The following is a 23647-nucleotide window of genomic DNA, read 5'->3' as shown; positions in this document are numbered from 1 at the left end:
GCCTGATAACATTAATAATCTTCCATCAATAATTATATCTACATTAACACTTGACAATAGGGGTTATTCAATCTCTATGCTCCTTCACAAGTTTATCATTCCACCTAGCAAAAACAGGAGAGTTTCCAAACAAATACATTAATTCATTTTTTTTTTGGGGGGGGGGGGTGGGGGGGGGGGAGGCATGATCTACTGTAACTTATCTGCAATATCTCCACCTGTATTTAGAGCTTCTGGTAATCTCTTGTTACACCCTGAGTCCAAACCAATTTTACATCATTGGTTGTCACTATAAAAGTTACCACAAAGTGGGACAAGCTTTTCTGGCTACTGAGGAAAAATCTTTCGTTCAGTTTTGTGCATACAATATGGAACATATGGAACGTATAATTATGTAAAAACTGTATCACTGATACATGATGCATTCTTGCATCCTGTCTTAAAAAACAATGTATGTTTGTATCACTTCACAGTGTATCGCTCATTACCATGCAAAATGGCACTGAGAGGGAAATATCCACATACTACAACAAATCATGAAATTGGCTGTTCCCTCTGCTAGGATGCATTAGTTTTGAGTTGCTACCTGGCTGGCAAGTCATTTCTTGGACTCCAGAAATTGTTTGTAACCTTGACATGCTGCCAACATGGTCTTGAGGAAGCCTGGCACACCAGTCTGTAAAAAGAAAAAGAAACATTTGTGCCACGTTCATACGCTTGACTCAGTCGACGGCATGCCAACTTTGCATATTCTGCTCAAACAGGCAAACCTGCCCAAAACGAACGATAAATCGCCAAATGCAGAAATACAATGAAAGCGTTTCTCGCAATTCAGTTTCTGTCATATTATGTAGCTTGCATTTTATGTGGTGATTGACTATCAAGGGGTGTTCCTTACTGGATTTCCATGTACTTGTAAGTTTCTGTCCGCAAAAGTCATGCCTTTTAAACAATAATGCAGCTGCTGGACATTTTCTCTACAACTTTGCTCATTACTTACACGTCCAGGGTAACAAAATCTATAAAGGTTACATAGATTTTAAAAAACAAAAACAAAACGGAACGTTATCCCGAAGTGATGGTGTTGCTATCTCAGAATAATGTGGCACACAGGGGTTTTACACCATGGCATAGAAAGAGTTAAACTGTTTAAAGGTAGGGAATCCCATTTGCATGCCTTAAATGAAGAGTTGTATAAATACAGTGGTATGTTGAAGAGAGTTATCATTTTAGAAACTCCCATAAAGTATTGAAAGTGGAAGGTAACATTTAGTACATTTTTGTTGACCATTAGATTTTGAATTGAATTTTTTTCGGGGCTCACCGTAAATTCCAGTACATTACTAGGCTACCTTTGCAGACCCATGCACTGCATGTGTGTCCATCATGTATATTTTTGTGAAGAAAGTTCATCAAAACTTACAAACATTTCTATATACATTCTTGCCACACACTCTATATGTTATTACATCAGCTCTTATACTTTTAGATTTGTGTTTATAGATAAAAGATACAGAAGACTGCAACAAAAAGGCTTAAGTGTGGCTGAAACACAGAACTACTGAGTAGTTGAGTTTTGTGCATTATTCAAATTGTAGATAACTGTTGACTTCCAAATTTCTCAGCAGTGGCCTAAACAAGTCCCCTGAGGTTCATATTTAATGTTTTGCTGCATTTTGGGAGGTCTGCAAAAGGTATCCCCTACCTTTAAACCTACAACTTCTCTGAACTCTTTGTGTGCTACTTGTGGACACTTCTGAGTGCTGCACTACTAGTCAGATATTGCAATACATGGGCAGAGAAAATCATAAGAAAGATACTCGCAACTTTTCTCTGAATGTTCTCAAGCTTGCATATTATTCAGTAGAGCTGCACCATGCATCACAAGCTGCATGGAGGGATTAGCCGAACTTATCCCCAATGCACCTACATATGCTCTGTTGTTTACTATTGATTGGTTGCTACACCACTGAACCCTTGCCGCAGTGTTTTGTTTTTGTTTTGTTTTGTTTTTTAAAGACAGTGAAGGAAAGCTGAGACACTGCAAAATAAGTTAACACATAACGGTTGAAAGAACATCAGTCTTAGCTCCCCATCACATCCTCTTCGAATGCCCTTTTCTAATACAAGACGTGGGCCCTGTTTTATAGAGCTGTTCGTAAAGTTACACACGACTTTACGGACTTAGATATGGCAAGCGAAGAGGGTTTCCTAATTGTTGCTAATTTCAATAGCTAAAGTTGAAACTTGCAGATGACAATGATTATTCTATGTGTTAACATACGTTTCTAGTTGAAAGTGCATTTTTGCCCCAATATAGATGAAATATTGACATACAGTCATACTTTGTTAAAACATAACGGGAAATAAATTGCACACATCTTGGCACTTCATATTCCAGTCGTTCGTAAAGTCATGCATAACTTTACGAACAGCTTTATGAAACAGGACAATATACATCAGACTTGCCATAACATGTCACTAAATGTTCAAGCCACGAGAAGAAAGCACAGGCATCTTTAACTGCAGTAACTGGCCTTGCATAAAGATTTTGGTGTCATGACTAGGCCTTGAACTGACAACAAATTGATTATAGGTCCATACCACAAGCCAATAGATTGACACACTCTTGCTGAAAATATTAAATCCAAAACTGGTAAGATGTACCATGGTTTACCAAATATATGTTGTGTACTACTCTATAGGCTTTCTTAAAATATAGCATACATTTTTATATTAAAGGAAGGGTGAGCTGAGAATGATTTGTTACCTTGGCAGCCCAGTTTATAAGCCACGTTGGAATATTGCCCCTTGGATCATCATAGTACTCCATGAAAGCTGGGTGGAGGATAGATACACATCGCATTCATTAATGACATTCAACCAAAAACATAATGTCTACGAACATTATTGCACCATTCTAAGACATCATATGGCTACATTGCTGCGTTGATAGTAAGCAACATGAATCCAGACGACGTTACCTCTATTCTGATTTATTTTCAAGAAAGACAGAGACACTGGAGAAATCAAATGGAAACGAAAAATGTGAACAGTTTTGTGAGTCAAACATATTCAGAATGCAACATCCTCATAATATTTACCGGTGAGTAAAACCTCTATGACACAATGCTCCATCAATGAAGGAGGTCCCAATAAAACAGCTCATATGGTCATGCAACTCTCACATATTACTATGGAGCAAAATATCATGAATGAACTTTACCTCAAGAAATAAAGAAAGATCACAATGACCCATTAAATGGCAACACAGCACTGTATTTTCCAACAATACATTCACAGCCAGAGGGAATTTACTTCATCCCAAAGTTTCAAGGAGAAACCATCTTTTTTTTGTGACATAACATATGACACGGTAACTCTGGCCAATTTAAGGTCCTCCTGAAGATGTACCCTACATAATTTAATTCTGAGCACATCTCAGACAGTTTTTAGCAACTGATGGCGACTGCGCACAGCTGCAGGGAGAAATTACCTTTGGTACCATTCTTGTCTGCAGTTATGGTCATGCTCTGGTAGAAGTCTCTGACCCTGACCACGCCCGACTTCTCCTGCTTGGACGGAAACGGAGTGCTCCGCCCGAGACACACCCATATATGCCGGCCATCCCTGTCAAACTCTCTGGTTTCTCTCATAAACACATACTGGCGGAATTTTAAAAGGTGAACACAGCTTTAAGGAAACAAAATGGACTCAACTGGAGATGACCTAAGACCATGCTTCTCGACCAATGGGCCTCCAAGCTCTAGTAGGAGGGCTGTGATGTCAGCCAGAAATAAAATAAAAGAGAGTAATTTTTCATCTAACTACACGTATAGGCCTCGAAAAATTTGTTGGAGCCAAAGTGAGCCTCAGGATGAAAAAGGTTGAGAAGCACATGTTTTAGAGATGCGTACAAAGACCAGATCATTGATTATTATTCATTAACAACAAAAAAAAAAAAAAAAAAAAAAAAAAATGTGGATGGCTAAAGATGTGGCTACTACTCTCACCCTATTATTCTTTCTAACCAGCTGGGGATATAACCAGTCTGATCAGTCTGTGTTTAATTTTCTCTACATGGCCTGTAGAATTCTGTCAAATGTGCCCCCTGGATCTTCAATTCCTATGAAAACAGATTTCTTTATTTTTCTGCACACCATTACACTTGTTTATCAGGTTTCTTTGAGTGCATTTGGTGTTATTAAACCTGGACACTTTTTTGATATATACGTAGGTTGTCCATGTTATGTACTTTAAGCAATGTAGCATGATTATCACAAATTTCTTCTTAATACATGTCTCTTTTTTTAAGTCTTGTGAACTCAATTGTGATAAAAGTGTAAATCAATCATGTACATTCTTTTTTTTTTATTTAATTGAAAAAATATACGTATACACACACTGACACATAAATATATATATCTTTTTTATCACAAAAAAAATTATTTTGTTTCAATCAATATTGCAAAGGATACATCTCTGTTTGCTAGAGGGAATGGGAAGGCCACACGCCAGTATACACCTTCTTTGTTTCCTTCCTGGAATGTGTATAGCTCTAGGAGAAAGATCAACAAGAAAACTAAAGTTCTATGAAGTGTACTTGTATTGTGAATCAGTGGTGATGAGAGGATTATTCATCTTTCCTTTTCACACACACAAAAAAGTGAATTTATGGACACAAGAAGCACACATGATACTCGACAATGGAGATGACCTTCAGGTGACCTCAGGATGACTATAGTTCACTATACTGGCTTATCATACCCGTCATAATTTTCAAGATTATTGTTTGATTTTTTGAGAATTTTTCATCATGGTTTGGAATTTGAATCAAGTACGAAGGAAACTTTGGTCCCTGAAGTTAGAAATGACACAAAGAATAATAACTTTTAGACATTACTTAAAGATGTAATAAAGAATATATTCCATACTGATTAAAGTAAGTCATCCCTCTTGAAATAACAGTACAAGCTATTCAGTGACTTGATCCTTACCTTTGACATACGAGTCCCATTTTTTCCTGTATTCTAGGTCAGTGTACACAGCAGCGCAGATGTCAGGTGGTACGTCACCTATACCTCCAAATGTCTTGTATTCATACAAGCCTGATGTCTGTCAAAAGGAATATATGAAAATGAAAGTCTAAACTTTAATTTCATTGAAAAATTACTAGATTGATAAAATTATTTAGAAGACCTATTTGAAACGTACAAGAATACATGTTGCCACATTTGGAGACATGATGCATGACACTGTTGTTACATGAGACAATAGACATACATGTATTATGCAGGCCTGTATTATGTAAATAAAATACAAATAGGTCTAAATTCAAACTACAATATTAAAATATATATATATATATATATATATGGCCCGTTTCACGGTTAGGCGCCACTTTTTGTCAACCTAGTGGTCAAAATTTCAAGTTCTCTTTAAGAGATGGAATATCTTGATTTTTTATTCCCAAGAATGTGAATTTAATGGAAAATGTAATGCCAGAGCTTAATTATTATTACAATATCTGATATTATGAATGGTTCTATAGGAGATGAAGGTAAGTTTGCTGAAAGATAACTGTATGATACCATGGACAGAGCTGACACACTATGTGTCCAACAGGTAATTTGATACTGTAACATGATTAAGTGATATTTAAGCAAACTTCATGCCAGATTTTGTGTTCTTATTTGGATTTATTGGAAAATTGTACCGCTTTGAAGGAAAAATATGGTGTGAAATAGAGTAAATGACTTCAAAAAGTTTCTCTTGTTTTACACTTCCTCATTCAGGATGTGTAATATTTCATGGAGATAATGCTTATGTTGGGGGACATACACACACCTAATATTAACATTGTGAGTGTTCAACTTTTACATTTAAATTTTCAGCTTGAGGATGTGGTGGATGTGACAAAAACAGATGTGAACGGACATTTTACACCTTGAGCAATAAACAAAAGAAATAAGCCAAGTGATTACCCAATGAACAGTCAGCACAAGTCAGTTTACAGTAAGAAACAAATTATGTTTCACAAGAAAGCTTCTTCTTTTTTTGTCAGCATAAATGATATCAGTAATATCCAACACGGTGGATGTGACATGTGAACCGAACACCAATTTCCTTATTTTTTTTTCCTGCACACCTTGCATTGCAACCAATGATTATAATGCATGCAGTACCATCAAGAATGCTGTATTCAAAGTACAAGTCACTGCTGACAAGGTTCCATGTCCTGTAAAAGTTATGAATGCCTGAAATTCCTTATAAGTGGTGGATGTGACGGATTGGAGATGTGAACGGACATTTTTACTCTTCTTCAATTCATACCTAATAGTAATAGTTGAAATCATTACTAACATTTCTATTGGCTCACATGCACTGAATGACCAAAGTATTTTTTAGGTCTTTTTGCAGACATACATGTACACTGTTAATTCTACAGTTCACTTAATTTTCTTAGAGTAAATTGGATCCAACACAGGGGATGTGATGCCAAAATTGTGAACAGAATTCCGAATTTTAATCTTTCTTTATCATCAACTGGTAACAGTAATCCTACTTGGAAGAACCACATAGAAAAACCACATTTTAGAATGCAAATCACTGCTCACAAGGGTCCACATACAGTTGTATTCTCAAGTTTCAATACAATGAATGCCTGAAACTCCTTGGTGCAGATGTGACAAAATCAAATGTGAACAGACATTCTTTTTACCTTCAATTTATGTGAACTGCATATGAATAAAACAATAAATTCATCAACATAGTAATGACATCCTTACTCTTTAACCAATGAAGTCATACATAATGTTTCTGATAGAGCAATTATGCACTCAATTTTTCTCACAGTAAATGATATCCAACATGGTGAATGTGACATTTTTATTGTGATCAAAATCTCCAATGTGCAGTTAAGTGTTTTCCCAGGGTACCGAAAAGAAAAGGTACAAGTAATGTGAGTCTTAATCTTACCTTAACCTGTCCTACCTATAGTTTCTACCTATGACAAACTTTAAAAGTGAAAACCTGGTATAAGGACCAATCCTCAATAATAATAACAAAAAATGCAGATTATGTGGTCATGACCCTGTGTGCATTATGCATTGTAAATCTACAGCACAGGCAAAAGCTACAATAACTCTCACATATGTCACCTGCCAGGATTCCACCCATAAACTTTATCATGTCAGTTAAAAATCACATTTCTAATTTGCCAGAGTTTGTTGATATTGAAGCACCACTGTAAGTATGTTAATGCACAGGGTATACATAGGCCCTACATATTGACAAAACAAAATCTTTATTTGTATAGTTTGTGTTCTGTAAAAAGAAGAATTTTCTCCTCCTCATCCATATACCACCCTTCCACCTCTCCTATATCATCACCAGGATAAGCCATTCTTTGTCAATTGAAGACCATTCATTTTTTTTTTTTTTTTGGTGGAAATAACAAACTTTATTTCCTTTTTTGCTTTATGAGTATCATTATGTATTCAGATTAAAAAATAATAATTTAGGGTTAACAAAACTTGTTACACCTTCATATGAACAAACCTTCAGAATAACATGCCTTATTTCATATTTGGATTTATGAACCTTTGGAATAATGACCTTTATCTAATTCTTGGATTTACAAAGCCTCAGAAAAATAAACCCTCTCTCATTTTTTCGCTGAACGAACCTGTAAGTTAAGGGAATTTGTGTGTTTCAGAATAACAAACATTGGGAATAATGAACAACCCTAATGAGCTTTTGATAGCTGGCTATAACATGTAATCTTGTGAAGCACATACAGCAAGTGTATTTTTTTTTTTTTTTAATCATGGCTAATACTGAATAATGCTATTTTTTCTCAACAACGGGCAATTTGTCAGTCAGTTGCAATAAAAACAACTTGATACAAGGGTTTATTTATTTGCATAAATATTGACTTACCCTCTGCTAAAAAGAATTGGAAGGAGCACTGGTTGGCTGTTGGGGTTGAGGCAGTTTAGTGGATATGAATTACAATGCCTGCCTAATAATAAGGAGCTTGTTGGTTACAGAGTTGTATGCTCATGATTTTTTATTAGGACTACAACTATAAACACTGAATAATTGGTGCTTATTGTACATCGACAAGGGGCAACTTGTCAATCAGCTCCACTTAAAAACAACTTGATGTAAGAATTCATTTATTTGAATACCAGGTAAATACACAGTATCTACTGCACAGGATCACATACATGTACATCGTAGAACTAGCACGGGCTCTGTAGCGGAAGCTTGGTAGTCTAGTGGATATGACGCTAGTCTGGTAATCAGGAGATGGTTGATTTAAATCCAGCTTGAGTATCATATGGCCATGATTTTTTCATCACACATTTGGTTATACTCATAAAACACTGAAGAAGAAGAAAGAAGCAAAAATTCCTTTCTTTCTAAAAATGCATTGGAAAGTGGGGTTAAACGGACCCCTTCAGTGAGATGGACCCATACCATTATCTCTGTGAATCACCTTCACTGTACCTTCACTGGAAACTAAACATCAGGAGATAGCTGGTTTAAATCTGACCCAAGTTGAATGCCCATTATTTTTTGTCATGGCTACTACTAGAACACTGCATAACTGGTGCTTACTTATGTTGAAGGGCAATTTTCAATCAGTTGCAGTAAAGTGATTTATAAATCAATTTAACTTTTTTTTTTCACCCCTCAATATAAGTTAACCATTCCAATGGTTGTGGATCATTTCACACTGTGTTCAAGTCTTGATGCTGCGTGAAGCATTGGGAACTAATGCTGAAAAATGCTGTGCATTGGGGAGATATACTGTGTGTCCGTTCACACCCCAAAATGTCACATCCACCACATATTCAATCATTTTTAAACTTATTGAATACAGTATACAGGAGAGGTCTAATCAATGTAATTAAATAACATTTATATTCTTTTGCCTTTTTGAGATTAATTATCTGGAAAATTGATTAGAATATGTAGAACATCAGTTTTCACAGTCACAGTGACAAAATCATACTACATCCTCACTGTGAACAAGTATTCTAATGTAAAATTATAGTGAATGTGGTATAAAAGTGGGTGTCTGATATCTAGATATCTTGGGAAAGACATGTTTTTTTAAATCTAAACATATTTTGTCCCCCAAAAAATAAGTTGTCCCTAGATTTTACGTGATATTCATGGAAATGTCCGTTCACATCTTAAAATGTCACATCCACCAGGGCATTTCACATATTTTTTAAGTTTTTCAAATTTTTAGTTTCATAATAATCTCAAAATCAGTGGCATTTATAAGGTTACTAAAGAGTCTAAAATGTGTTGAGATTTAAAGTTAACTGGACCAGTATTTACTGAGATGCACACCAAAATGTGTTTCTGACAAGGCTGGTGGATGTGACATGTGTGAACGGACACCATGTTTTGTGAAATAAAAAAAGCATTTGAATTTCAAATCCTAAATTGTTTCAGAGGGATAGCCACCCAACTGTGTATCATTGATTTATGCAAAAATTTTAGAAATAATCTAAACCATTAAAAAGTTATAGATTTATAAAATCTTGGTGGATGTGACAAAAATGTGAACGGACATTTAAATTTTGTTTTCAAATTACTGTCATTTCATCAGATGGAACTGAAGCACAAACAAACTTTCTACAGTCACTCATACAAAGCTATACTTTACTTTTACATTATTTTCCTGAGACTTGCCTTTGTTTTCTTACTTACACAACCCATATAAGCAGATGATTGAATGTGAACGGACAATGTCACATCCACCAAGAGAATTTTGGGGTGGAAAAAATGTAACAAAAAGGAGTTCAAACTTTTTAACTCTGATATGATTCATTATGGCTACTCATAGACTTAACATAGATATGTTCACTTAACTCATAGCTAGATATGATACAGAATGGCAAAGTTTGCAAAAAAGGGATGTTTGCCAGGTTGACACACAGTGGGTCCGATTTGGGCACATCTTGCCTCACTGTGAGCAAATGCTTTGGAGTTGCATTTTCGTTATGCTATGGGAGGTAGACCCCATGGGGGTCTAACATATGCATATCAAAACATTTCATGAATCTACTCTTATTCTGTGTAGTAGACTGAAAACTGAAAAAAAAATGAAAAGTGGCGCCTAACCGTGAAACGGGCCATATATATATATGGTCGCTGGGGCGACAAGACCTCGTATCTCAAAAATGTCAAATGTTCAGGAGAGCCAAAAAACATGGCGGCCAAAGCACTATACTGAATGGGATAGCCGTTCCTTTGACATGCCGTGGTGGCTTCATTTTTGGGGTAAGACAGCTGGGATTTGGACAGGACATAACTTAACTGATTATTTGGCCACTAATGCAAAAAAGTCATTTTCACCAAAATTTGAGATACAAGGTCTTGTCACCCCAGCGACGATTGCTGCCAAGCACAGGATTTACAGTACTTCCTTTTCTCCCACTCGCAATTACCAAATTTTACAATAAGGTTTGCTCCACTTTCACCAGAAAAGTTTACTATAAAATTGACAATTCTAGACTGACTTAGTATTCGAACTCATATAAGATAGTGAACCCTTTCTCCTTATGGCTATGGTAATGGTCCTTTTGTAGAGTCAAGCATTTTATGACTGAGTCAAAACCTTATTTGTTGTGTTTAGTTGTAGTGCTGTGACACAAGAATAATGACCGACCAAACACAGTAAATTTTACAGAAGCGTAAAATTAGATGCTAGTGGATCTCTAATCTACGTCTGATCTCTACTCTCGAGACTCTAACGTTAGCTCTCATTGGTAGGATTGTCTACCAAGAATACGGTTTCCTAGCAACAAATAGATCTGAGACCTCAGCCATGCATCTAAAATGTTGTATTTACCTTAGCCCAATAAACGAAACATACTCTTAGACGGTTAACTTAACAGACTCCACTCTTCGATGTGCCATTCGTCCTATTCGTGACATCACACTTCTTATGCTGAAAATTCCCCCCATCAATACCGGGCCTTGGGACTGAAGATAACTAGATCTACCGACTTCATGTTCACTCCGGAGTCCGCTCATTCATGTCAAGTAGGTCAGTTACAATACTCACACTATTGTATTTTCTGTAAATTTTAACTCCGGTAGATTCAGTGAAAAACTCGTAGTCAGTGAGGTCTGGTTCATCCAATTCCTTGATGGCCTGTTCAAATTGTTCGTCAGTAAACATCGTGGCCGCTCTTTCTTCCTGTTCTAATTCCGCTAATCTTCCGGTTCGCTCGCGGTCAAAGGCAAGACTCAGCTAGCTGCAGGTGAAGGGCAGGGCCGCCTCGCTCCCTTGGGAAAGATCCTACACTACGTTGGCGTAGGGTTTATGCGATCGAAGGGGGCGGGTCCCTGTATCCCCGGCTGGGTGGAATACCACGGGGTTCCCACGGATAGGAGTTTCGGTTCGCCTGCCCGTGGCGGCTGTTCTCCATGGAGATAAGGCACAAAATATGAGATTCGCGTTCACGAAATAAAAATGATACCGGTACTTGTGATTTTTCTATTTGTAAAAGACAAGTTCTGGGGGCTTTTGACAATGGCTCACTACACATTTCCACAGGAAGTATAACCATACTTTCAGAAAAATGAAACTAATGTGCATGGGCAGTGATAACAGAATTGAGTCTAAAACTCATTAGCTCTCTTTCTCTCTCATTCTCAGTGTATGCAATGACGTATGAACAATTTTGTGTTTGTTTGGGTTTTTTTACATAAAAATCTTTGCTGAGCGAATTAAATTACACTGTACTTGATGAACATAAATGATTTATGATATATTATCAGACAGCATCAGACATCAATGAGGTGACTACTAGTAACTATAAATAGAAAACAAATCTGAATGATAGACCAGCAGAAAAATAAATTGAAGAAATTATGATTATAAAGTACAGTACAGTACAGTATACGTTTGATGAATTATGATTGACACATGAACAGACACTTAATTGGGCAGATAGTATGATGGATATATCTATACCTTATTATTGTCATTATCATCATTATTGTTATTATCATTATTATTATTACTTTATATGATTATACTTTCATATATGTTTTGTAACTCGCAGTTGTTGGCTGACTCTCACTTTCATTTTTTGTTGCCTCTTCTTGGTACACCATGTTAGGGCTCACTGCTTGTTTATCCCCCCCCCCCCCCATGCTGTTGCTATTTCACTCATTTCCTTTCTTTATCCCTCTGTCGTTCCTTATCTTATTTGATGTTACCTCCCTATTCATCCTTATCCGTCACGGGTTGCTCCCAATGATCCTTGGGATCATCACTGACCCTCCTCTGCCTTTTGTCTGTCCACGGCCTTCCTACTTTAATCCCCTCCCTTTACTTGTTGGGCTCCTTGCCCTTGACTTCCAACCTTTCCCTTTTGTTTTCTTTGTTCTGTGTCCCTAGCCCTCCCCCGACTGTTCTCGTTGTGTGTAGTCCTTATTATGCGATTGCTTTCCCTGCCTGTTTGTCATTGCCTCTGATGAAGACTCTGCTAGGATCGAAAGCTCAGGCCCCTTTTGACTCCATTTTAAGTCTTACTAAGTACTTCATCTGTTCTTGACTTCAGATCAACATAATCTATCTCTCCATCACACTCACACACACACAAACACACACAGACATACGCATTCACACACATACATATGATTGTAAGGAAAGGAGCAAGTCAGCTCAAAAAGCACCGATAGTAATTGTTACTGATTTTTTTTTTTCAGAGTACATTATGTTTCAGTTGTTTTGTTGTTGTTGTTTCTTTGCCTTTGTTTTTTCAGCGGTATGAACCAATCCACACACAAATCTATTCCGACACAAATCATTATCAATCTCTTACAATCACCACTGGGATGTCCCGCTTCTGTTGCAACAACAAAAAATCCAGAGTTTAGGGACTATGAGGCTTCAACATCCTCCCCCCCCCCCCCCCCTTCGGCAGGGAAGGGCTGGTGTATGCCCCACATACAAACATAAATACAATACATGCATACTTTGTTTTTTTACACACACAAAACCACAAGCAAACAGAGCATACACGCATACATAGGAACATTTACATTCATCCTTGTATACATAACATTCAGGGAACAAGCACATACTGGGTATTCATATGTAACATGCATAGGTATTGATGAAGAAGCACATACAATTATATGTACATGGTGCTCACAAATATTTTAATATTTTCACTTATGAAACAATGTAAAAGAGATATACAGAAGCACAGCATAACAAATCAGTCCACCTCCAAAACCTGTCTCATCAACATAGATGATCACAAAAATGAGACTTGTACATCATTCTGCATACTATCTTAAAACACCAAAATGTTGAGGGAAAATGAACGATTTAGAACTTCAAAGCCTCACAAAGATTGAAGAATGCATCATATTTCACACAAAAATCTAATAGCATTGCGACAGTTTCATTGGTTTTGGGTAGTTTATGGAAGTGTCCTACTCCACAATCTCAGTTTTTACAGCTCTGCAACACTGTCCAAGGGGGCTATTTAGTATAGTTAACATAACTTGGATGTCAAACATCATCCATCTCTCAGATTGAAAGCGGGCTCATTGATTTACATGAGGATGATCTAAATGCTGTACCTCATCAACAACAGGGACTTCAAAACCAGTGCTGATATTTTATCTCACATAACGACTGCATGCTTTGACTGAACCATATCATGTTCTGACACACAAACAAAAAGCAAAAGCAAAACCTTGCTCTTGACTTCATATCCATCACAATTTACACACCTTCATAAATTATTTGGCTTGTTGCAACTCACATCACTTTCAATAGAGTATATAGGGATGAAACAGCTAGTCCACATACATGTAATTCGTTGCAGTCAGGCTCCTACAGGTATGGTAGTATGTGTGACTGAGAAATTACACAGATTTAATCACTACCAACTACACATAGGTTCCTTAATATGCCAATCATATGCAGGCCCCTGTACTTATTCCAGTTTATCTTGACAGACATAAGAACAGATGAAAAAAAAAAAATGCAACTGTTGAAGAAATGCTTGCAAAACTTACAGTAAATAGTCTTCACTGAATTGCTGTGCAATTAGATGAATAGCATCTTGTACCTCGGCCAAATCACAATGCCCTTATTATCCCCCAACAAAATGTCATTTCAGAAACAAACAAAAAAATAATAAGATGACAATCACAATGGTTTCATCAATTACATTGTTACTGTAATCATAGTAACAATACAATACTTATGATATTGCTACAAGGAACAATCACTGTCCTAACAAAGTTACTTAAAGTTATCTTTCCAGTACATTCAAGTACTGCTCAATGCTCTTTATGATAATTGCAGTCACAAAGAAAATGAGGTAATCACCTCTCCAGCTCAATGAAAGTTTGGAACAGCGATACCGCGGCTGTGATGTAACAGTTCACCATGTCTACCAGCCAGGCTTACAGGACCTCACCACCACTTGGTAATGCAGTGTCGTAGTTCTCACAATGAAAAACACACCAGTACCTTGAAATGATGCATTTCATCTTGTGAACACAGCACAGATTTCTACACGCAGTCACAATGCAACATACACTGTTCAACATGAACGTATATTGTCCAGATTGAATGGATGAGATTCATGATAATGACTATGATACCAATGTTTTTACACACTCAAATCAATCACTAGGAACCATTTATCATGGTCTATAATTGCATAGAGACAATTTGCTGCACGGTAAAATTATGTATCCCCTCCGGGAGATGGCACAGCCCTGTCCATCCTGTGACATACCGTTGTCTGCTGTGACATGAGATGGCACTGGTACATATGTACAGACAGACAAGTTTAAGCAGTTTGAAGTGTACATGTATGTCATGATCTCTTCATTCACAGAGTTTGCCAGCTACAGTATCATCTTATGCACACCAACACATGGACGTAGCTGAATAGTAGACCCTATGGGAAAGTTAAAGGTCATTTCACTTCACAATAACACCTCTGGAGTTTCTTTCACACATTGGAATACCTATGCACTGAAAATGACCTTCCTCCCCCCCCCCCAAAAAAAAAAAGAAAGAAAAATAGGAGGAGAGAGAGAGAAAAAAAGAAACAAACAAACATACAGGAGAGAAAAATATACAGGGGGATTTGCTACAACTGGATTGAATTGAAATAAATATATCAGCAAGCATTTTTTTTTTATCTACAAGTAATCAGTGCAGCTTGAGGCATGTTTCCATGGAAATATCAATTGGACTACAATGTCACCTACCTTGTCACCAGAGATTTCATCCTTCACGTCGCACATATGGGATGGGATGAACTACCTTCTTCCCAAGCACATTATAAAATTGTGGTTGCATGAAAGGAAGTAACATTCAGTCTTTGTTCACATAGATTCCCCCACCCCATCCCCACCCTTAAAAAAAGAGAGGAAGGAAATGAAAAAAAAAAAAGATAACATATCACAAGAAGAGGTAAAAAATGAATTCATCCCTTTCTGCGATGAAAGTGTAGAACGTGGGTCATTAGGACTGAGGTTAGCTCGCCACAGGCTTTTGCTGGCCTTGCATCGATGCCATCTGCGTCTGGATCTTCATGTTCATCACATCCATCACAACTGCACAAAAAGAGAGCAAAGGCGAGGACAAATATTATGCAGTTACAATGGAACTTTGTTATAAAGAGATTGTATATTATCACACAAAGCCACCTTATAACAAGGTGATTATAATGCAGGTCCTGACTGTTTCATTATTTCCTTGTTTTTGTTTTTGTTTTGTACCCTGATATAGTGAGAAACCTGAAACAACAAAGTAATTGTGACTTTTTTTTTAGGTCCATGTTACAATGAGGTTCCCTGTTAACAGAATGAAAGGCTGGGAATCATTGAGAGATTGCATTTTTAATCACCGGGGATTCCAAGAATTTAATCAAAAACAAAAAAAATGCACTGTCGCACCTGATCTATGAGTTCTGGGGAATCACAGCCTCGAACTGTTTCTCAAAACTGCTGATGCCACAACATCAGGGAATGAGAGCATTTCTATCCTCTCTGCTTGATCTTGTGGAGGAATGATGTAATAATGTGTAAAAATGATAATTGAACAAGATTTGAAGAAGCTCTTACACTCTATGTTAATATCATTCACACAGTCAGGTTGAGAATAGCAAGGATGGTGAATGTGCTGTTTTTGGAAACCGTAACAGCCACAGCAAATGCCTTGAATCCAAGTATATTCAATTAAACCCAAGATCCCTTTCCATGACATTCTGTTGTATACTGTAAAACGAGGAATGTTCGCATGCATTTTAATTTTGCGAATTTTGCGAGTGCCAAAGCTTCGCTAAATCAAAATGCACTCGAAAGATCTTGTCTACACTGTATGCATTGAATCACGGTGCCAGTTTGCGAAAATTTCATGCCGCAAAACAGGCTCTCTGCTCCAATTCACGAAAAATTCATGCCGTGAATACATCATGTTTTACAGTATATTTGCCTTAACCCATTGAGGATGGGCTGAATTTGCTACAACATCTCCCACAGATGCCTGCCCAAGTATACTTGGGACTAGTCTTCAACAGGTTATCAAAACAACATTGATTTGGAATGAAATCAGTGAAATTAAAGCAGCAAATCAGTTGAAAGGTGAGCAGCATTGCTTAAATATTGATTGAACATCATTAAATCTTCCAACATGGCATCCTATGACATGAAATTCTTCATTTCGATCCCATGAGAAAGAGTACACAAGCTCTTATTGCAGCACAAACCAATCCTGCTACCACTCCCACTGTACACATACACACACACGAGTCAAAGCATAAATACAACATTTTCTCCTAGATATGAAGTTGTGTTTCTTCCTTCATTTCACATCAGTCAGGGGGGCATTTCATCAAGCATTTTGTCAGATGTTTTTACCTCTGCCAAGGGAGGAGGTATTTTCAATACCTTTGGTTTGTTTGTTTGTTTGTCCGTGTGCTAAATAACCGAAAAAGTTGTGCACGGATTTGGATGAAACTTGCAGGAAAGGTTGAGAATGACACAAGAAACAAATGATTAAATTGTTGTAGTGATCCAGAAATTTTTATGGATTTGATGAAGGATTTTCAATATTTTGGCAGGTACAAGTAGGGTCGATGAACTAGGGAGTTCAAGCTGCATATTTTTGAGGTTTTCATACGCGCACTAAAGTATGTGCTCTAGTTTCTGCTAGGGTGAAGCATGCTGCGCAGCTGAAGGTTTATGACGTAACAAAGGCTTCTATATTGGGAAATCGGGCAATTTTCAGCATGCATACATACAAATGTATTGGTGGAAATCACTGATCTCTATGGAAGAGCAAGATCATCGGTGGAAAGTAGCTGCTTGGCGGAGGTCTGTGCTCTCAGAGTGCTTTTCTAGTTTTCTCAGCCAATCAGATGCAAGGATTTCAGTAGCTTATAAGAGTTTGTAGAATAAAATATCTGACCAAACCCTTGATGAAATGCATGCCCCTCCCCAGATCTTTCAACTTTGTTCTCTCCCTATCAATGAACAAGGAAATTCTAAACACACACTCATCAATTACATTTCCATCAATTTTGTTCTCTTTTGATAATATTCACACGACTCATTCTTACTTTTTAGACGAAAGCAACTTCACACACTTTTGCATTGATAAAGTCAAGCTCACTCAATAATGAAGTTTACTGGTTGGTTACTACTCTGTGTGAGTGTGCATGTGTGGTGTTTTTTTTTTTTTTTTGGGGGGGGAGGGGGTAAGGGGATATTGTTTTGCTTACTTTGTCGCATTTTTGACTTCTCAATGAGGATTGGCTGTACTTTCTCCATCTGCTTGGTGACAAATTCAATTTTCCTCTTGAAATACTTCTTAGATTCCTCCAGAGACTGCGAGAAAGAAATCCAGCATGTGTATAAATATGTGTATATACAACCATATACATATACATTTGCATGGATATATACAATTTCCATGACATTTAAACATTGTTTCAATCAAGCCAACACATGATATCAGCCTGCAAAGTATGTAGATTGATCCATTTTGCTGCAAGAATTCTCATTTTGTCCTCATCATGAAATTGCCAGCTCTGAATGAACTATGCACCTGATTTTGGGGGAAAAAAAGATTAGAAAGAACTACTCAAATCAATCCGATTCATTCTCGAAATGACTGAACAATAGTATATGACCAAAATGATGCTCAAATGAAAGAAAAGTTCTTATTCTACTGTATCAATCACTATCGAAGGATTGAACAGTGCAATATAAAGATGCGGCATCTAGCCACGGAAATATGGCTGCTTGGATTTCATGAATACAGAAATACCAGAGGGAGCACTGAAGGACCCATGCAGAGCAAATGCATCTTGACTTGTGTTGATTTATGATACCAGGGAGGTGGAAGAGGTCTCTCCCATCTCCCTGATGATACACTGCACTGATCATCATGTTGGTATCAGTGATGATTACTGTAAAAGTGGAAATTTTCATGGTGTTGAAATTTTTGCGCATTTCGAGCAACCAGAAACTAGCGCGAAAATACAAACATGCAAATATTTTCGCTTGCCACACGTTCCAATAGCTGATGTCTTGATTCCGCAGAATTAAAAACACACGAAACTCTTCTTACCCAGCCAAGCGCGAAAAATAAGTCGCGCGAAAATATCCACCTTTACAGTAACAAAAGACACTGCACAGAAACATGCAAGTTATGCTCAGTCTAGGGGAGTACGTATTCCAATGCCTTTGGTTTAATCATATTGTATGTACTACTTCAGTAGTGACTTGACAGATGATGTCATCAACAGAACCTATGTTTGGAAATTTTACAAGTAATCTGTCACGGGAAAAACAGTAGAAAAATTATATTAAGATATTCTTTTGGTCAGGTAAGTGATGATCACGATATTCAATAAAAGTCAACATGCATAATTTGCATTGAATAAGTCCTGCATTAACTTTTTCACTGAATGGCAGGGTGCACTGTTCAGGTGTGTTGAAAGATTTGATAGCTGACATATCACACACCCAAAATTTTCTGAAGTATATTCACTGTAGGCAAAATTAGAAGTCATATTCCTCTAAATTGCCGTAAAGTGTATGCTGCAGACTGCATCATGAGAGCACCCAAGTTGGAACTTTAAATCAAATCAGTTGCCTCCAAAGCCTCCTGAACGTTAAGTGCACCCAAATCTCCTTTATTTGGTTTTTGTAGTTTATTTGTAGTTGATTTGATTATTTGTTGTCGTTGTGTTGTGTTGGGGGTTTTTTTTCTTTTTTTTTTTCTTTCTTTTTATTTTTCTTTTTTTTTTAGATTCTTAGCATAAAACTGTATTTCTTCTATCCCTGTATGGCATATGAAGAAATTAATAAGTAACTTACCTTTTCAACATAGTAGCCAGTTCCAATATCTATTAACACATTGTTGACATCTTGTAACTTTCCTGGTACATAGAGCTGAAAACAAAAGTCATGTGCTAAGGAAAAATCCACAGGCTGAGTACTGCATTTTTTGCTTAATGATGAAGCACTGATATTGAGAAGATAAAATACTAACAAGACAAAAATTAATTACCTGATACTGATTTGCAAACATATACTGTACAGAAATTAAAAATCACATCCACACAAAAGCAGATTCATATTTTCTAATGTACAATTTGAGATGTCTGATCGTTGCTACTGTGCAACCCACTCATTTAACATGTAAAAGAAATTTTGGCTTCCACCACAAAATTATTTTAACTGCAAATGAAATCATCAAGAGAATGCCAGAGACCCTTTTTTTTTTTTTTTTTTTTAAACCTATTCTCCTTATTCCTGGCCAAGCAGGCTAGTAGGCCATGGATCATATGGATGAAAATCAAATGAAACTGCAATATTCTTTTCTTGTATATTCCCATACATACTACAACCCTAACAAGTGCTTTAAACTACAAACAGACACACACACGCAAAAAAAGGAAAAACAAACTGCTCACTTTATGGCTGATGCGAGATGACTGAACAGAATTTGTTGCAAGTTGAGGAGCATACACCCCTATCATCTATTGTCAGCACTATCTTCACTGTCCAAAATATATACAGACATGTATAATAAGTGTGTAAACAGTTACCTTCTACCTAATTTCAAACTCAACTGTGGACTAACAAACATATAAACACAAGGGAAACTACAGTGTATGTCTGGCCACTGCATCCCAAAAAGCAGCAACAAGCATCTACAGTTTGTAATGGCAAAATAAAATATATGCAAGCACATTACACAGTCTAGTGGCAAAGGATACTGATGACGTGAGTGGAACCAGCATCTCTTTTCCTGCAGATTTTGAAAAAGATAGAATTTAAGAAAGAAAGAAAACAATCATAAGGGACAGGAAGAATAAGTTCTGTTCATGAGACAAATTTATATGAGAATGCAACACAAAATTTTAGTGTGAGGTTACAGTGAATTTACAACTACTGTAAAAGTGGAAATTTTCGCGGTGTTGAAATTTTCGCGCATTTCGAGAAGCTAGCGCGAAAATAAAAGCACGCGAATATTTTTGCATGCCATATGTTCCAGTACTTGTTGTCTTAATTCCGCGGAATCAAAAACACGCGAAAGTCTTCCGACACGGCCAAGCGCGAAAAATTAGTCGCGCAAAAATATCCACTTTTACAGTATACATAAGTTACAACATTATGTACAATTGTACCACATACTCCACACAGGGTAACGTACACTACAGCAATTTTAAAATGATTTCCATTTTTTTCTTTAGCATATCATCAGTAATATTAATTTTTAAGCTTTAGTCGGTACACATAAGGGAAGCTTCTAACTTTAATCATCTTATAGTTCTAGTCTGATGAGGGCAAATGATTTCAGATGTGCATGGCTGCTAAGGACATTCACTTCCACCACAGTATTGAAAGATGAAAAGTCTGTCTAACAGTTTTTAATCTAGAATGCTCCACATGGAACTCATATCAAGTTTTACCATCACTATCATGCCTGCCAGAGTACATGCTTTCAACAGAAGACATAACTGATCGATGAAACTTCCGGCTCATTGATGCTTTGCCCCCATTCTCTCTCCCAAGTTTGCTGATGGAAAGAACTCGATCTTCACTTGTTGACCATACTTGCCACCTACTAATTTCTAACCTTCATTTCAACCATGAAGTTTGATGATTGAAAATGCGCCCCCCCCCCCCCCCCCCTTCAAGATTTCTTACCATCATTGTCACTATTAAGTTTGCCGATGCTCTCTGAGGACTCCACGAACCTGGACTGTGCAATCTTGAGTTGCTGTAGAGAGCTCTGCATCATCTCCATCTCCTGAATCAAAGCAAGTGACAATCAATCTCAATTATTCATACATCCTTCAGGCTGAGAAACAACACAAATTGAATGTATGTAGGCCTGCATGTATGACATCTCAATCGCAGCAGTCATGAATTTGCCATCGACAAAGATTGGAGATAAAATCATTGAGCATGAAGAGAATGAACGTCTTGTTATCACTTCTTATTACTTTGACAGTGTACCAGCATTCTACAAGTTGTTAGATTACATAGATTTCGGCATGTGACTGTCCTACTGATTCATACGCGGTATGGTAGTTTACACTATTTAGTTTTCAATCACCAATGCAGTACAACAGTAGATCTACAATATGTACTCTCCTCGAGTCCTACTGTTTTATTGGCATACAAATTTACTCCTATTCATGCTATTTTTAAATATTCAGATCAGCTTGCAATTGTAATCCAACAAGTAGGCGACCACGGCGACAGCAGATAGAATGGTTTGTCTAATTTCACTAGCGCTACCCAAATTATTCATTAAGTTCTAGATCCTATTTAAAAAAGTACAATGTAAAGTTTGAATTTAAATTTATTTCACAAGGCTTCTCATTGTGATGTGTGAGGCGCTCTGCTACAGTCAGTGCACTATCTGTATCTGTATCTGTATGGTTTAGTCAGCAAAATGTCCAGGAAGACACATCCACGCTAACTTGTAGAGAGGCACTACGTGAGGATAGAGCGCGACTATTGAAATTGCATCAAATTTTGCTTGAACAGGGACAATGATGGGCATTGAACCACTGCGTTGGGGAGTTGGTTCCAGTCTTTAACAGTCGTTATGAAGAAGGAATCCCGGAAAACTGTAGCTCTGTGTCGTTGTTGAATAAATTTTTGATTATTGCCTCTGGTGTCACGTGCGTTGGGTTGAACATAATTATATAGGGGGACGTTGACTAAACCGTTTTTCATTTTGTACAACATGCAAAGCCTCTGATGCTTTCTCCTTGTCTGGAGCGATTCCCAGCCCAACTCGGATAATGCCCTTGTAACAGATCCCTCTTCCCTGGTATAGATCTAGGTGTTCGTGCAGAATCTGGCTGCCTGCCGTTGGATTCGCTCGAGAGAATTAATGGAGTGTTTGGTGGTAGGGTCCCAGACGGATGATGCGTATTCGAGTATGGGTCTCACTAGGGCCAGATATGTAGCAGATTTCACTTTCGTATCACAGTTCCATAGCCTATACTCCTCGCTATAGGTTTCTGCGGATGACATTCTGCACATTCTGCACTGCTTCAGTTATCATTAAAACTTGCTACACACGTTTTAATAAACAGTAAAAAATGGCATTACGCTGTAAATGTAAAATCTCCAATTTACTAGACTAGTCTAGTCTGGTGCAAGTGATACGCTAGACCTAGTATTTAGTAGTAAATTTATTTTATCTTGAACAAACATCATGAACATGACACATAACCCAGTAGGTGGGACTATACTATAACGCCCTACGCCGCGAAACCGACCCTAGATACAGCATTAGTGTCTTCACGTTCGCAAATACGACACTTTTCATAAACAAACCTGGTCCAACTGTTCCTTCAAAACGTTCAACTGAGGTAGTTGAAGTTGCATTAAGTCCACTTGCTGCCCTCCTTCAGACATAATGAAGATCTCTTTCTCTTTCAAAGATATCAGGGTAACCCACCTTCAGTCAGCATGAAACACGTAGCTAATACTATGCATTATACATCACATGTGTATCCGAATTTTAACCCGTGCGTGTCGAATGTGCGTGGGGCTAGGCTGTTGGCAGTAGCTTCTATACTCTTTGGATGGCAGTCTCTGGGTTAAACACAACCATTGGTCAAATACTAGTACTGTACCGCATCCAAAGCACTTTTTTTTTTTTTTTTTTTTTAATAGGAGTAGCCTCTGAAAGATTTTTTTCTTTTTTTTCAACCATTGTATTGTGTCTTTTGCTTCCCTTATTTTTTTTTCCAGAATTATCCATTGTGCTATACTGTATCTGTTTGCTGAAATAAACTTCCAAATCCACTGACTCTGTCATTCGATGTTGTCGCAGTATTTTTTCTCCAGTTCATTCGGACCTGTCAGGGTGTTTGGAGGGGGAAGGGGGGGGGGGGGCTCGAGGGATGAATCAGAAGGCACGAGAGAGATAGAAGGGAAGGGAGAGAGCTCTTTTCCGAAGAGAAATAACAAATAGATAGGTTCGGAATTGGTAATCTTGAATGTGTTAGAAACGTCTGAAGTAATATGTTAAAGATTAGGCCTATTATTGAATATAATCATATTTTGCTATCGACGTGTGAGGGTT

The 23647-nt window shown here is 37.3% G+C and overlaps 2 protein-coding genes across 2 annotated transcripts; both read right to left on the bottom strand.

Annotated features, from left to right (window-relative positions):
* Window positions 1–598: 598 nt before the first annotated feature.
* LOC140237715 (phosphatidylcholine transfer protein-like) lies at window positions 599–11209 on the bottom strand. The gene is made up of 6 exons (XM_072317635.1): window positions 11093–11209; window positions 4998–5115; window positions 4479–4558; window positions 3497–3665; window positions 2771–2838; window positions 599–676 (listed from the first exon to the last, which is right to left on the bottom strand). Exons 1-6 carry the CDS (start codon window positions 11207–11209, stop codon window positions 599–601), a joined length of 630 nt encoding a protein of 209 aa, XP_072173736.1.
* Window positions 11210–15449: 4240 nt separating this feature from the next.
* On the bottom strand, window positions 15450–23031 carry LOC140237735 (prefoldin subunit 5-like). The gene is made up of 6 exons (XM_072317661.1): window positions 22894–23031; window positions 21244–21346; window positions 20310–20341; window positions 19405–19479; window positions 17802–17907; window positions 15450–15633 (listed from the first exon to the last, which is right to left on the bottom strand). Exons 1-6 carry the CDS (start codon window positions 22972–22974, stop codon window positions 15554–15556), a joined length of 477 nt encoding a protein of 158 aa, XP_072173762.1. The 5' UTR covers window positions 22975–23031; the 3' UTR covers window positions 15450–15553.
* Between the last annotated feature and the right edge of the window lie 616 nt (window positions 23032–23647).

This window comes from Diadema setosum, chromosome 14, assembly GCF_964275005.1.
Source record: "Diadema setosum chromosome 14, eeDiaSeto1, whole genome shotgun sequence".
Classification (NCBI taxonomy): Eukaryota; Metazoa; Echinodermata; class Echinoidea; order Diadematoida; family Diadematidae; genus Diadema; species Diadema setosum.
This window is presented reverse-complemented; position numbering and strand designations above follow the sequence as displayed.

Bases quoted from the DNA above. Each gene is read 5' to 3' on its own strand.
- LOC140237735 (XM_072317661.1), bottom strand. From the start codon at position 22,974: ATGTCTGAAGGAGGGCAGCAAGTGGACTTAATGCAACTTCAACTACCT. The intron at 21,347-22,893 runs GTTTGTTTATGA...GCTTTGATTCAG, and splicing joins TGAAGGAACAGTTGGACCAG to GAGATGGAGATGATGCAGAG. The intron at 17,908-19,404 runs GTAAGTTACTTA...TCTTTCTCGCAG, and splicing joins CTGGCTACTATGTTGAAAAG to TCTCTGGAGGAATCTAAGAA.
- LOC140237715 (XM_072317635.1), bottom strand. From the start codon at position 11,209: ATGTTTACTGACGAACAATTTGAACAGGCCATCAAGGAATTGGATGAA. The intron at 5,116-11,092 runs GTGAGTATTGTA...TCCTTTTGACAG, and splicing joins TTTACAGAAAATACAATAGT to ACATCAGGCTTGTATGAATA. The intron at 677-2,770 runs GTAACAAATCAT...TTCTTTTTACAG, and splicing joins TTATAAACTGGGCTGCCAAG to ACTGGTGTGCCAGGCTTCCT.